Raw genomic sequence first — 16,521 nt, forward strand, 5'->3', positions numbered from 1 at the left:
CAAAACTACTTACTCTTTCTACAACAGCCTATTTATCAGGCTCAGCTCCCACAATAACTAACAATGCCTTCCCTCCAAATACATCTCCCTGCCCATTAGTTATTTAACTACCCGAGCCTTTTTACAATTATGCCTCGGGTCCTAACAATGACATTTTAGTCTACAGTCCTAACCTAGACTAGCACCTAACCCATCTAAGGAAGGCTTTTGAAATCCTCAAACACCATCAACTCTATGTGAAAATGTCCAAGTGTACTTTCATAGAGACTAGAGTGGAATACCTTGGCCATATCATATCCGTCCAGGGGGTAAGTACTGACCCCCCAAAGATTGCACCTATGACATAATGGCCCAAACCTAAGACCCTGAAGGAGTTGAGGGGGTTCTTAGGACTCACAGGCTACTATCGAAGGTTTATAAAAGGGTATGGTGTGATTAGTAAGCCCTTCACCAGCCTACTTAAAAAGAATAACTTCTAGTGGGGAGTAAAGGCTGAGAGTGCTTTTGCTCCCCTTAAGGAGGCCATGGCCCAAGCCCCCGTTCTAACATTACCAGACTTCTGTAAGGAATTCATCTTGGAGATCATGCCTGTGATACAGGAGTAGGGGCAGTCTTAATTCAAAAGGGCAGACCAATAGCTTATCTAAGTTAGGCTCTTGCCCCAAGGCATACTGGCCTAAGTATTTACGATAAAGAGCTACTAGCCGTTCTCATGGCAGTAGAGAAGTGGATGTAACGGCCGGGGTCCACGTAGCAATGTATTGTTTGGTTTAGGTCGCAACCAATCCCCAATTTTGTCGATCTGAGATTTAATCCCAAAACGCGCGTCACTATGTAGAACACCCTCCGCATTTATATGCCCAGTTCCCCCCCTTTGCATGGCCGATGTGGGATTCGCCTAAGGTGCTTACAGTGGAGGTATTACTTGGAGGGCTGGCCTTTCACCATTAGAACAGACTAGGAAAGCCTGAAATTTCTGTCACAACAAAGAGCTCACAATCAACTACAAAGGAAGGAGATTTCTAAGCTCATGGGGTTTGATTATTTGATCCAATACAGAAAAGGGCGAGAGAATTTGGTGGCAGATGCCTTGTCCAGAAGGGAAACGAAGGGAACTTATCATGCAATTTCAGCTTTGATACCAGATTGGGTACAAGGCATAACAAACAGCTACGAAACGACTAATTGGATCCAGGAGGTATTAGCTCGATTATCTATGCAACCCCAAGATGACTCAGGGTATACACTAAAGGGAGGTCTGCTCAAATACAATGGTAGGGTGGTGATTGGGGAGGATGAGCAACTGAAGAAGCAGATTTTACAAGTCTCTACATGATTCCCCCATTGGAGGTCACTCGGGGTTAAATGTAACCTACCACCGAATTAGATAGCTATTCTACTGGTTAGGGCTCAAGAAGGACATGACAAAGTATATTCTAAGGTGCAACACCTACCAAAGATGTAAGCATGAGCAGGTGCCTTACCCCAGACTCTTCCAACCCTTAGAGATACCATCCCAAGCGTGGGAGCAGGTAATTATGGACTTCATTGAAGGGTGTTACAACCCTCGGGTAGAACTCACCCTCAAAAGGTAGCTGTTAAGGGAGGGTGCCCAAGAGGTTATAAACCCCACACTAGGAGCTTGAACTTCCAATGTGGGACAAGTCTCATACCCTGCAGTGGACCATAACATACCATCACGCTCTGCAGCCAGGTGCCCATGATGGCAGGCTGTGCACTAGCCAATGCTAGTCCCAGGCGAACACTCCGTCGCCTCTCGCTTGCATTGGGAGTCATGGGGTCGACTCTGATATCACTGTTACAACTCTTGGGTAGAACTCACCCTCAAAAGCTAGTTGTTAAGGGGAGGGTGCCCAAGAGGTTATAAACCCCACATCAGGAGCCTGAACTTCTAATGTGGGACAAGTCTCATACCCTGCAGTAGACCATAACAAAGGGCTACCCAAGTCGTAAGGTTTTGACACTATTCTAATGGTGGTAGATAGGGTAACCAAGTTTGGCCATTTCATTGCATTGGCACACCTCTTTACTGCTACAGAGGTGGCCAGGAGATTGATGGACCATGTATTCAAGCTACACGGGTTGCCACGAGCCATGATTTCAGATAGAGCAAGGTGTTTACCAGCCAATTATGGAAAACCTTATTCCAAGGTTCGGGAATAGGACTGCGTCTGTCATCAGCTTACCACCCGGAAATTGATGGCCAAACTAAATGAGTGAATCAGTGCTTAGAGACATACCTAAGGTGCCTATGTTTTACCAAACCAAGAAGTTGGAGCAGATGGATGGCCTTGGCACAGTGGTGGTACAACACCAACTATAACATGACCCATAAGAGGACTCGTTTTGGAGCCTTGTTCGGATACCCACCTCCTATCATCCCTGCTATCATGCACTACAACCCAGTCGAGACTACAACAAATTAGTATTTGCAAGCTAGACAAGAGGCCTTACAGGTGATCAAGAGAGAACTTACCCTAGCTCAACAAAAGATGAAATAGATGGCGGATAAGCAATGCACAGATTGGAATTTTGAGGTTGGTGAGGAGGTCTTCCTGAAAGTGAAGAGATTTTAACAACACCTTTTCACTAAAGGCCCTATATCTAAAATTAGTCCTAAGTACTATGGGCCTTTCAAGATTACTGAGAAGGTGGGTCCCGTGGCTTATAGGCTATTGCTGCCTGAAGGAATAGGGCTACACCTAGTATTCCATGTCTCCCTTTTGAAGAAGGTTGTGGGCACAACAGAAGAGATCATCCAGGAGGTACCAGAACTAAATGAAGACCCCATTGTAGAAGTGGAGCCCAAAGCAATCCTAGAAAGGAGAGTGATTTACCAGGACTCACTGCCAATAACACAAGTCTTGGTGCAGTGGAAATATTTACACCATGGCAACACCTCTTGGGAGTACCCTCCAGATCTTCTCCAGAAGTACCCCAGAGTGGCTAGCCTTCTCTGATTTCTTGAGGATAAGAAATATTTCAAGCAGGGGAGAGTTGTCACAGCCCGAAAGGGTAATCTTGTAATTGGGTCACATGGTTAGTTGGGTAGTTCCTTGATTGTATAGAGGTTGTATGCAGGGGATTAGAACCAAGTGCACAAGGCCACTTGGTTGCTCTAGAAGATGTAAATAACTGTCTCTCCTATAAATAAGAGAATACCACCGAGGATGGAGATCATGTGAGGATATTACCATTGATCTTTTCCTTCCTAATTCTCTCTCTCTCTCTCTCTTCGCTCTTCCTTCCCTCTCTTCTTGCCTACTTTAGTTCTTCTTCAATTACGAAAGAAGCCCACTAGTCAGATCGGGGATCTAACATAGATGTAATATAGTAAGAGAAGATATCACAAAGAAAAGAATGGCAGTTCTGATGTAGAAGCAAATGACGAGAAGGCTGATAAAAGAAGAAGAGATGCATAACACAACAATTTGTAGTGACAGGGGACAAATTTTATGTAAAAAGTATGAGAGAGAGAGAGATGCCAAAAGAGAAGACGAGCAGCAATAGAGCAATAGAAAGAGATAAGAAGAAGCAAATAGGCAGAAGAAGGATATATGCAGTAGCAACAGTGGTGACACAGAAACAAAGAAAATTGAGAGAAGGAAGTAGCAGAGAAGAGGGAAGGAAGAACGAATAGAAGTTGTGGGAGAGAGAGCTCTAGCTCTATGAAATATTTAACTTTTATTCATCATCAAAATCATAATTTCAAGCTCTCATGTACTTACGGGGAATAGTAAAAGTAAAAGTATTAGAATAAAACAGAATTCAGTTAGTGCAGTAAATGTTTGTATACGGCTAAAGCTAAGGCATGTAGTACATAGGTGGTTATCAATTTTGGGCAAGAACCTTTGTACATGTGCGGGAAGGCTAAATCGTGGCTGACCCTTCTATTGGAAGCATCTGAAGATTGAATGAAGTTTCTTTGATTCTCCCTTCCATTTCTCTCTGAACTCTCTCACTATCTCTATCTCTCTGTTTTTCTAATTCTCTCCCTCCCTCACTCTCACGAGAATTCTCTCGTTTCCATTGTGATCTCTCTCCTCCCGAGGAAGATCAGAATTGACAATTGCCAGATCCTTCTGGATCTAGCAATTTTAGCATTAGAGTCGATCCTTGGCCGCGTGATCAGAGGTGACGACGATGGTTAAAGGAACGAGGATGAAGAACTTGGAGACTCTGGTGCAATAGTGTGGATCCTCGATGAGTGATCTACAAGCGCAAATGGATTAATTGGAATTGGGATCCAGTTGGAACCACGAGGCCATCATGGTTGTCGATAGGAAGTTGGAAGTAGTAGTGGCCCGTATTAGGGAGGATATGGGAATTCAAATCTGAGAACAGCTTTAGGGGTTCATGGTGATGTTTGCAAGGCAAAATCAGGTGAGTCTCTCTTGACTTCCCTCCTAGGGAGAGATCAAACCCAATTTTGCTGGGCTAGGGCAGATCGGATCCAATTCTATAGGGGTGAGGAATGAACTAGAGGACCACCATGACTTATGTAGGAGGGGAAGATCTTGGAGAGACAGGTGATAATGGTTGGGAACAGCGGCCTGAGGCGTCGGTGGGGCACAACCAGCACAGTTTACCCATGCCACGCTTGGAGACCCCACTATTTGATGGAGTGAGTCCATGTTGGTGGATCAGAAGGAGTGAGCGGACATTTGAGTGGTATGGAGTAGTAGAGAGGTAGAAGGTGACTATAGCAGCAACATACCTTAATGATACAAGGGACGCTTGGTACCAAGGGTGGTCTAAGGTCTGGGGAGATTGCAGATGGGAGGATTTCACAAAAGAATTTTGTGAGAGGTTTGGAGATCGGGGTTTGTCTGATGTGGTGAAGGAGTTCAACAAAATTAGGTAGGTAGGGTCGGTGATGGAGTACCAATTGAGGTTTGAAGAGTTAAAGGCCCTGATGCTTAATCATAATCCCTATTTGACAGAGGCCTATTTCGTTTCAAGCTTCATAAGTGGTTTGAATGAAGAGTTAAGGCCAATGGTGAAGGTGCTCCAGCCCTAAACTCTCAAGCATGCTGTTGATAGTGCTAGGCTCCATGAGTTAACGGTGGAAGCACTAATGAAGAAGCAGAGGATGCTAACTAAGGGAGTTGCCCTAGGGAATCTAGTGCAAGGTAAGAGCTATGTTAAAGAATTTGGAAGGGGATCCCCCGGAATGAAGAGTTTGGCATTACTTGCACCCGCAAACCAGAGTGGGAAAACTATGGAACAGAGGAGGCAGGCTGGCCTCCATTTCAGGTGCAGGGATAAATACTTCCCTGGTCACCAATGTAGAAAACAACTCTTGTTATTGGAAGGGGAATAAGGAGATATAGTTGAGGAAGGGGAAGCATTTCAGTCCCAAGAAAAGGAAGAGGAGGACAATGGAGAGATATCCCTGCATGCTTTGAAGGGATTGACTAACAATAAGATAATCAAAGTAGAGGGGAAGGTGGAGGATAATAGACTTATGATCCTCATTGATAGTGGGAGCACCCACAGTTTTTTTTTATGAGGGAAGGACTAGAAGATTGAAATGCCCCTTAATCCCTACTCAATCATTGATCGTGATAGTGACCAATGGAAATAAAGTCATGAGTTAGTTTGCAAGTACCGGGTTTTGTTGGGAGATGCAAGGAGAAGGGTTTGAAGCCTATTTGAGACTCCTAAAATTGGGAGGGTGTGATGTGGTGTTAGGGGTTGATTGGATGAAGCATGTCAGCCCGATTTTCTTTGATTTTAAAAAAATGGAGGTGACATTCGAGAAAGAGGGAAGGAAGATGACACTGACGAGGAGCAAGGAGTTGGGAATTCGCAAGATGATCACTGGGAGGAGGCTGCAGAAGATGTTTAAACACAAAATGAATCAAGTGGCTCAGCTATTCTCTATCCAAGCCACTGAAAGAAGAGAAGAGGAGCTGGAAGTAGAAGGGGAATTTATGTTGACTGTTAGCAGCCCCCCACAAGCTAACATTGAGGTACACTACTCTGACCTACTTAGTATGCTGCTAGTTGAATTTGAGAATCTTTTTGTAGAATCTCATTCCCTACCCCCAACCCGACCTATTGACCACACAATCGACCTCAAGCCCAACACATGCCCTGTTAACATTCGTTCCTACTAATACCTTCCTAACCAAAAGATAGAAATAGAAAAAATTGTTAAGGAGATACTCCACAAATCACTCATAAGGTTTAGCCATAGCCCTTTTGCATCCCTAGTGCTGTTGGTGAAGAAAAAAGATGGTTCTTGGCGGTTTTGCATTGATTCTTGCCAGTTAAATGAAATAACCATCAAGAACAAATTTCCCATCCCACTTATTGAAGATTTGCTAGATGAGTTAAAACATGCTATCATTTTTTCTAAGCTTGACCTAAGATCCGGTTATCACTAAATCTGGATGAATCCCCTCAACATACCTAAAATAGCATTTCGAACCCTCCATGGCCATTATGAATTCCTTGTCATACCCTTTGGCCTAACAAATGCCCCAGCTACCTTTCAGTCACTAATGAACCAGATTTTTGAACCCTACCTCAAAGACTTTATCCTTGTGTTCTTTTATGATATTTTGATATATAGCCCGACCTTTGACCTTCATCTAAAACATTTAAGGACTACATTTAAGATTCTCAAACTCAACCGGTTTGTATATTAAGAAGTTAAAGTGTGCCTTCACACATGGCCAAGAGGAGTATTTGGGGTACATCATATCTGGCCTAGAGGTGAGTACGGATCCAAAGAAGGTCGCATCCATGACTAATTGGCCAAGGCCTACAACCATTAAGGCCTTGAGGGGGTTCTCGGGGCTGATTGGCTACTACAGGGGGTTTGTGAAGGGGTATGGGGGAATTTGCTAGCCACTCACATATTTGCTAAAAGAGGACAACTTTGTGTGGGGTCAAAAGGCTGAGGTAGCCTTTAAATTATTAAAGAAATCAATGAGTGGAGTCCCAGTACTGAGCTTATAGGATTTCAGTAAGACATTTGTGATGGAGACTGATGCAAGTAGGATGGGTATAGGGGTTGTCCTCATGCAAGAAGGTAAACCCTTAGCCTTTATAAGTTAGGCCTTAGCCCCAAGTCATATGGGCCTCGACATATATGAAAAAGGAGTTATTAGCAGTCATGTTTGTAGTGAAAAAGTGGAGGCACCACTTGAAGGGGGCTGGATTTATTGTTAAGACTAACCATGAAAGTTTGAAGTTTCTACTACAACAGGAACTTCACACTCACTTGCAAAGGAAAGGGATAACTAAGTTGATGGGCCTAGATTATGTTATTAAGTATAAGAGGGGGAAGGAAAGCATTGCAGCAGATTCTCTCCCTCGATGCCATGAGGAAGGAACAACTGCCTCCATTACAGCTTTAGTACTGGAGTGGTGTCGAGAAGTGGTCAAGAGTTATGAAGGAGATGAGCAGGTCAAGGCCCTCTTAGAGCAATTGATAATTGATCTAGCAAGTAAAGAAGGGTATACATTGGCAAATAGGGTGATGTGATTTAAAGGAAGGTTGGTTGTTGGGAATTGTACAGAACTAAAGAAGAAGGTACTACAGGCCCTACATGAGTCCCCTATTGGGGGCTATTCAGGGGTACATAACACCTATCATAAGTTGAAGCAATTGTTTTACTGGTCTAAGCTCAAAGAGGAGGTGATGAAATTTGTCCTAGCATGTGATGTATGTCAAAGATGCAAACATGAAACTATGGGTTATCTGGGGATTTTACAACCTTTAACCATTTCGGGGTAGGCATGGGAGAGTGTATCAATGGATTTTATTGAGGGCCTACTAAAATCTAAAGGGAAGGACTGCATATTTGTAATGGTGGACCGGTTTACAAAATTTGCTCACTTCCTAAGTCTTACTCACCCTTACATTGCCCAAGAAGTGGCTCGAGTTTTCTTAGATCAGGTGGTGAAAGTACATGGGGTCCCAAAGACTATAGTCTCTGATAGGGACAAGGTGTTTACTAGTCTTCTATGGGAGTCCTTGATGAAATCCTTGGGAACTAATCTTAACCTATCCTCTGTCTACCATCCCCAAATTGATAGACAGACATGGCGGGTCAATCAATGCCTGGAGACTTTCCTAAGATGCTTGTGTTTTTCACACCCTAAAGGCTAACACAAGTGGCTATCTGTGGCAAGTGGTGGTATAACTCTAGCCACCATAGTGCCATTAAGATGTCACCTTTTGAGGCCCCCTTTGGTTACAGACCGCCCCTATTGCCAACCTTACCAGGTCCCACGAGTGTGGCAGTCGTGGATGAACATTTGCAAAAGAGGCAACATATCCTACAACAGCTTAAAAAGGATCTGGCCATGGCTCAGAATCGAATGAAGCAATTGGTTGATAAAGGCAGGAGTGAAAGGGAATTCTATGTGGGGGAGGATGTCTATTTGAAACTAAAGGGACCCTATCTTAAATCTTTATCCCCTGGTCCAATCTCTAACCTAGGCCCTAGGTTTTTTGGCCCTTTTTCTATTGTGGCCAAGGTGGAGAGTGTGGCCTATAAGCTACAGTTACTAGAGGGAACCCAAATCCATCTAGTGTTTCGTATCTCATTGTTGAAGAAAGTTGTAAGGGCATAGTTGGTCAGTTCCCAGTTACCACAAAGAGCCCTGAACATCAGCCCACCCCTAGAACCAATTGTCATTGTGGATAGACGAGTGATCTATCAACAAGGAGAACCGATCATGCAAGTACTAGTGAAGTGGTCCAACATGCATTAGGACAACACTTGGGAGTATCTCCCGGACTTGCTTACTCAATTTTCTAGAGCAACCAGCCTCCTAACCATTTCTTGAGGACAAGAAATGGAAGGGTATTGTCATGTACTTATGGGGAATAGTAGAAGTAGAAGTATTAGAATAAAACAAAATTCAGTTAGTGCAGTAAATGTTTGTACATGGTTAAAGCTAATGCGTGTAGTACATAGGCGGTTATCAATTTGGGGCGGGAACTTATGTACATGTGCGACAATGCTATAAATTGTGGCCGACCTCTCTATTGGAAGCATCTAGAGATTGAATGAAGTTTCTTTGATTCTCCCTTCCATTTCTCTCTCAACTCTCTCTATCTCTTTGTTTCTCTAATTCTGTCCCTCCCTCACTCTCACTAGAATTCTCTTGTTTCCCTTGTGATCTCTCTCCTCCCGGGGAAGATCAAAATTGACAATTGCCAGACCCTTTTGGATCTGACATAGGCTGCATCTGTAAGCCATATAAAGGGCTTAATACCTAAAACAACTATAACTCTTTTAAAACTACTCTTACCCTATATTGTTGTTGTTGTCATATTCTCTTGCGAGCCCCAGTCATCTTGACCACATCATGTGGGCTAGTGGTGATTGATTATTGCTATCTCTGTACGAGCGAAGTGAGTCAGTGAACCATCTTCTCTTGCATTACCTAAGAAACTTGGAGCCTTATGTTCCCTAAGTGTAAAGTACATTACGACAGGCTCAGTGGTTAAGCTTTTGTGTTCGTAGAGGAGCTGTTTGCTTACTCATCATAATTCAGTGTGAGGTGAGCCTTTGAATATTTGGAGATTTTGGTTTGGTTATGCATCTGAAGGGCTACAATAATTTTACTTTCTTTTATTAGATGAGAATGGTCAAACCTTTGTGCTTGTCCTCCATGGTGGAGTTCTTGGATGATCTTTATTTTGCTTCTTAATTGATGGAAGGTAGTAGGAACTCCTAGTTTCTTGCTCATTCTGCTGTACAGGATTCAAGCCCTTAAGGGAGTTCTTTATATGGTGATGCTTACTTATCCACCCCTGCCCTCTAAAAAAGCTTGTTCTTTATTGAAGTTGGGGAAGCAAAACATATTTCATCTTCTGACCAAATTGATGGTTCCATGTGCCTCTATTGTTTGCCAATATACAGTCACTGCAATTACCTTTGTTGATCACTCACATGTTTGGACTTACATGACGATTTGTCCCTCATACACCTTTAACACCAACACTGGTGACACTGTCATGTCTACCTTCACTGGGATCACTTCTATTGTTTCTGTAGGTGCCACTGCAACCAACAGACAAATGTTGCTTGTCATTGGTCTATGAATTTATTGGAATTAAGTGCACTGCTATCCTTAATTCCTTATTACTTCTAGCTTACCTCGACTGCCATCACTATTATTGAACAACCAGCAACTGTCTCCTCTAACAAGACTAACATCCTGTACTTGGGAAGCTATTACATTTTCCTTCCTGCTTGTCTTCTAGAAATGCTTCTGTGCTGCTCCAGATTGCAATTTGTAGACATTTATATTTGGCTTCAGTTCCTTATATTTATGGATCTTGAAATAGCATAAAGTATGTGACTAATTGTATTAGTTTTGACTTTTGAGAATGAAAAGGTTACCATTAACTTCAATATATTTGAAATAGTATCATAAGTTAATGCTATTTAGTATTTATAGGGAAAATAAAAATTAAAGTTGAGAGGAGAAAATAAGGCCTTTGATAATTATTTAAACTGTGGCCACTATAGCCAGTGTTCAATTTTGTTATTTACTTTTTTCATTTTTGTTGGTCTTTGCAGGAATCTGGCAAGGATAGTCAAGAGAAGAAGAAAAACCATATCAAGGGACTTCTTGTTGCAGCAACTGATTGTGAACCTCAATATCTTATTCGTTTACTTCAGGTTATATATAGTTTACCATTAGGTTGTTTGTATTGGTCCCTTCTCCTATCATAAAATTGATTTGGATCCTTTACGCAGTCAAAATTGCGGATTGGATTGGCAGAGCAAACACTCTTAGTTGCACTTGGACAAGCTGCTGCATATGCTGAAAAACATTCCTCCCCACCCGCAAAAGTTGATTCTCCTATTGAGGAAGTAAGTTAATGTTTCTTTGCAGGGAACATAATGCTATTTTGTATCCTACAATGCCCTATTCTTTTGGGCATGCAAAGTGTCAATTTGCTAGCAGGATGAAAGTTTTGTCTTTCTGGTGGATCCGTGAACAGATTAGATTAGGCTGCATGACCTGATTTGATCATCTCCTTGGTTGCAAGTATGTCATTTGAAATCCAAATGTGCTTATAACTGTATCTCTAATCTGGAAGCCCGACCTGATTTACTAAGAATAACCACCTCTTTAAAATAAAGAGCAGAAGAACAAAACCAAACACATAAGTTGCAGTAAAATTGATGAAAAGGCCAACCATGTTATACAGTACTGAAACCGTAATAGTTGCTTATCAAAAAGAAAATTTGTAAAACAGCGAGCTGTGTGTGTTCCTAAAAAAAAAAGATCCAAGTTGTCTATTGTTGCCTCTTATTTTTCAAATTTTAGGAGAGAATGCACATATACCAAATGGTGATATGCTCTAAATACAGATCTGAGGCTTTAGATTATATTGGTAGAAGTATTACATTATAAATCCTCTGGAATGGTAGCTCTATTTATGATTAAGTTGACATCAGTATTATTGAAGTCTTCTTCAGAGGAGTTTGAATGATGATGTGGGTAAGCCTGATCTCAGGAAAGATCAATTCCTTACTGAATCTCAAGCACGGTGAGTATCCATGGCCATCACTATCGTTACTGAACCATTTCATCTCCCTCTATCTTGCCTCTCTATTATGCTTTATGAGTTTGGTTAGATGACCAGCAGCCTTGAAAGGCCTAAAAGTTTATCTAATAGAGAAAAAGCCATTGTTAGCAATATATTATCGCACATTAAAATCTAATGATTGGATTGGTTCTTGTCCATCTATTTGTTAGTTGTTGGAGTTTATAGATCATAACTCTAGTGCTTGATTAAACCCTCTATGCTGGGTTGACTTAACTGGGTTTGATTAGTTTGAAAATTTGATCTATTAATCATAGTTGTTAATATTGTACCTATTGGCTACTAGCCAGTACAAATAAGAATATATTCCTTAATGGCTTGTGTACCTATTTGCTGTGGCTTGTACTGGATTTTAGTGGTTGTTACCACCACTTACTGGGAATTTTAGTTTTTTCCCCTTCTAATGTAGGAGCAACTTACTCCACATCAGTTATCAAAGTAAAAAGTTTGACGCGTAATTTTAGTTTTATATACACATGTATTTATATATAAGATTTAAAATTTGACATGTAATTATCTTTGCTCATTTATTCATAGTTTGTAATTTTTGTTATAAGAAATATAAAAAGTTTTGAACTGTATTATGCCACACATGTATTTTTAGGACAACTCTTTATCTATCTGTTTTAAATAATCAAGACCAATCAATAAAGCAATAAGCAAGAATATTTAAAAGAAAAATACTTGTGTTTTTGACATGTGGTAGATTTTTAATATGACTTTGCAATCTTTTATTTGATAGTTTTCTTGTATTATGTTATGATATTTGATATCCAACAAATACTTCAAATAGTTAATAACAAATTATATACAGCACTATTTTACAAGAAAATTTACAAATTCTTCACTAATATAATAATTACAGCAATAAATTTGAAATCCTTTATTTTATCCTGTATGGGATTGATAGATATTATGTTGTTGTATGGGTCTGAATGTAGTGGCATGACCCAAATTATGGGTGTCAAATGACATTGATAATATCAAATCTAAAGCATTTATATTGGACTCCAACATCCTTTTGGACTCATGAGAATGAAACCATTGGAGTTTTTACCACTTATGTTCTGATATTCATATTTACATGATGTAAATGCAATATTTTTGGGAACTTGTCATGACTGGCTTAAATCCATCATCACTGGTTTATCATGTGCTTTTGCAGCTGTCATTGAACATGCTACTAGCCGTGTAACATTTGGCTGGTATGCCCTTCTATTCCATGAAGTCCACAAGTTGCACTTCTGACTTGAAACAAGTGGGATGGGCTAGGGCCTGAATTGCATGTACTTTGGGTTTCTCATGTGCAGGCCATTCACATTCCTTTTAGCATGAAATTGGAATTATGAGAATCACCATTCTGTATCATGCCCATCTTTAGAAGACAATTTCTGCATTTCACTTTTTTGTTTTTGTTTTATTTCTTCCCCCCTGAGAAATCTGTCTTTGACTTGCAAGTTGCTATATCAAACTGAAACATGGTTAAGAAATTCCATTCAGTGTCGTCTTCAAAAATGATTCTTAATTTGTGTAATTGGAAATGTTCTTTCTTTTTTTTTTTTCTGTTTGTTGTTTTTGTTTTTTTGATGGGCATTAATCTCTTTTTAACATTTGGAGAGCTCCTAGCCATTGTGCATTTTAAAATTATGTTGATTTTGTGTGCCAGGAAGGTGGTATTGATTGATTTTTCTGCATTTCGAGGGTATCCATTTTCAGTAATTCCTTTGATTTTGTATGTCAGGCTGCAAAAATTGTCAAGCAAGTTTATTCTGTAATTCCAGTGTATGATAGAATAGTCCCTGCTCTTCTTACTGGTGGTGTGTGGAATCTTCCAGAGACATGTAATTTCACACCTGGTGTCCCTATAGGACCAATGCTATCAAAACCAACCAAAGGAGTTTCTGAGATCTTGGATAAGTTTCAGGATATGGAGTTCACTTGTGAGTTCAAGTATGATGGTGAAAGAGCTCAGGTAATTGTATTTAGTGAAAATGTGCTTCTGGTTTTGCTGCATACGGTTCATGTTAATTTTCTTTTATTCTTCTTTTTTCATTACACAGATACATTACCTGGAGAATGGGTCAGTCGAGATATACAGCCGAAATGCTGAACACAATACTGGAAAGTTTCCTGATGTTGTTGCTACAGTATCAAGGTAGCCCTGCTTGGTGTTTGCTGCTCCTTTAGATTAAATCCAGTGTATCAAAATAAGGCATAATACTAAGTTTCAGTTGAATTTCAATTGTACTAAATTGTTATGTACACTTTAGTTTAGATGATTATGGACATGTTAAATGTAATTGTGATGGTGTTTGTACTTTCCTGTTATCAGTTGAATTTCAATTGCGTGTGAGGTTTTTCTTTCAGTTAATTCATTGAGTATCCTGTCTTAGGTTTGTAGTTGATTGATTGTCTTTTACATGAACTAAACCAGTCAACAGACTTTAAACCAGTATGGATTACATAGATGTTAAGGGTTGTTTGTGCATACAAAGTAGAATGTATACGAGTTATTTTCTGCTGGGGCTTGGGAAGAACTGGTGGGTGGGACATGGATGCAACACTGAGTAGACACAACCATTTCTAAAGAAGTCAAGAATTAAAAGAACGAGAAAACAGAATTATGGTAATATGTGTTAAGACTTGGTCAAATGTATTACTTATTTTCTGCTCAGTCTTTGGAAGAACGGATGTGTATGGAACATATTTCATTGCACTAGTTTATGCCCGATAAGTTTGTGCTTAATAAGGGTGCAAGTGTGTACTTCATAATGCTTATGTCCTGTGAGAAACTCTATTTATTTCTTTACCCAGGAAGTGCAACAGCTATGTGGTGGTGTTCTAAGAATATTGAAAACTGTAAAACTGTAATGTTTCAGCTATCATTTTTTTGTTTGGCGAGCATCAGCCTCATGCTGATTCTGCTGTTTATGTTGCAGATTGAAGAAACCATCAGTGACATCATTTGTTCTGGATTGCGAAATTGTGGCCTATGACCGTGAGAAACAGAAAATTCTGCCATTCCAGGTGAAGTTTTTTCCAGAATTGGTTGCCAATATCTTCTGACCTTAAGATCCTGTTAGGTATTCCAGAATTGGTTTTGTTGAAGGCAGAGCACTCCTTTAGCGGTATTAAACTTTATTATCACTTCAAGATTGATCCTCACTCATTCCATAGGAGTGGTTATAGGAAGTTATTTATATATGTTGTACTAAAAAGAATAAGATACCCGATGGGTCTTCTGTTTGAATCCCTTCACTGCAATGGCTTTTGGTCTATCTTTCTGAAGCTATGTTGGAAGAATAATGTGTTTTTGGTGTGTTTAAACTGTCAGTCTTCATTCTTTGTGTGTTTTGTATGCTGAAAGGGCTATACTATCTTTGCCAATTGAATTCAGTTCACTGATATTCAGCTTTAAACAATTGTATTCCCTTTGCCCCCTCTTTTAATTAGTGCAAGCCTTTTGATTGCTATTCTGATTTGGAAAGGCAACAGGCCAAATATCAACAAGGTGTTCCTTCCCCTGTACCTGTATGTGTTTCTCATTCCTAATACTTGTAACCATACCTGTCGGGTAATATACTTATTCCCCCATCCCCGTTCCCATTGGGTAACAGAGCTATCAAATACCCATGCATGTTCAATTTAAGTTTAAAATTTTTTTTATTTATTTCTTATGTAAAATTTTTAATCATAATTTGGGTTACTGCAATTTTAGGTTAGGGTTGTTATTAACTGTTGATTTTTTATTTGGCTATGTTAGACCTCAACTGTGAGCTGCCCAACAAGATTATGTGTGGGCTTATTAGCTAGTAGCCAGCAACCAACCTTGGCTTAATTAAGTTGCTTTAGCCTAGCATTGTATGCATATTGCACGGTCACTATGCTAAACAAAACACCACACACACACACACACACACAGAGGCTAACACATGCAAGTTCAGGTATGAGTATGGGGCCTTGTACCTGCCCTCCTACCCGTACACATGCGGGCATTTTTCCCCATTCACACTAGCCCTGTTGAATGAAATTTTTGGTCCATACCTTCCCTATATTGGATTTGTTGGATATCTGCCAGATTGTAAAATTGTCGTCCCTAATTTTTTATCACATATAATTCATTCCTTTGTTCTTTTTCTTTTGATGTTGGTTACATTGGTGTCTGCAGCCCCCCTTTGGTATCTACTCTGACCACTGGATTGTACACATGTTTTAATTTAGATTTTGGATAATGGATTTGGTTCTAATTCTGCATAGATTGGGAAAGTTGTTGATTGAGGTAATGTTACAGGCTTTGAGGTTTTTTCGGATATATAGGTGTTTTCAAAGAGACAAAAAGCATAATGAAGAGAAATACTCCATATTAGAGCTTAAGGTTCTTGGTTGGTTTATTTGGATTTACGCCTAACATGTGTATATCTAGATGTGTCCTGTACTGAATTGTTATCTGTTCATATTGAGCTCAGTCCAAAAACCTGACAACCAATAGAAGATTGAAACCAGATTAGGTTATTTGACAGTTGTACTGACTGATGGTTATCTAATTCCCTCGAAGATAGAAATGATTATCCAATCCACCATCCACCCTAAGCCACTGAAAGATTGAAATGAGAATGTTTCCCTAAATGCATTAACACTGACTCTCAACCCCCCAAAGCTTTCAAAATCTTTTCATGCCAAATATCTCACAAGATGTATGAAGCAATAAGGCCTCAAATCTTACAATGCCTCCTTTTGTGACAAGGCCATGGACTTGATAATTAAAGGTGGCATTTCCTGATCCTTACAAAATATATAGAAGAAAGGACTTGAAATATCTTGGGGAGTATGCAGTTCAAAAGTAAATGATCCACCAACTTTCTGTTCCTCTTACAAAAAATGCACCAATTGGCCACAAACTGATTGCACTT

The 16,521-nt window shown here is 40.1% G+C and overlaps 1 protein-coding gene across 3 annotated transcripts in view; it reads left to right on the forward strand.

Moving 5' to 3' along the window:
* LOC127806982 (DNA ligase 1-like) overlaps positions 1-16,521 on the forward strand; it is a 56,444-nt gene that overhangs the window by 17,891 nt on the left and 22,032 nt on the right. For all 3 annotated transcript variants that reach the window (XR_008024556.1, XM_052344636.1, XM_052344647.1), the window contains exons 3-7: positions 10,575-10,676; positions 10,755-10,871; positions 13,353-13,583; positions 13,672-13,766; positions 14,551-14,638. Coding sequence is in view for 2 of the 3 variants with exons in the window: in XM_052344636.1 (XP_052200596.1) it covers positions 10,575-10,676; positions 10,755-10,871; positions 13,353-13,583; positions 13,672-13,766; positions 14,551-14,638 (633 nt within the window). In the remaining variant the exon portion in view is untranslated. The remainder of the gene's footprint in view (positions 1-10,574; positions 10,677-10,754; positions 10,872-13,352; positions 13,584-13,671; positions 13,767-14,550; positions 14,639-16,521) is intronic.

This window comes from Diospyros lotus, chromosome 1, assembly GCF_014633365.1.
Source record: "Diospyros lotus cultivar Yz01 chromosome 1, ASM1463336v1, whole genome shotgun sequence".
NCBI lineage: Eukaryota > Viridiplantae > Streptophyta > Magnoliopsida > Ericales > Ebenaceae > Diospyros > Diospyros lotus.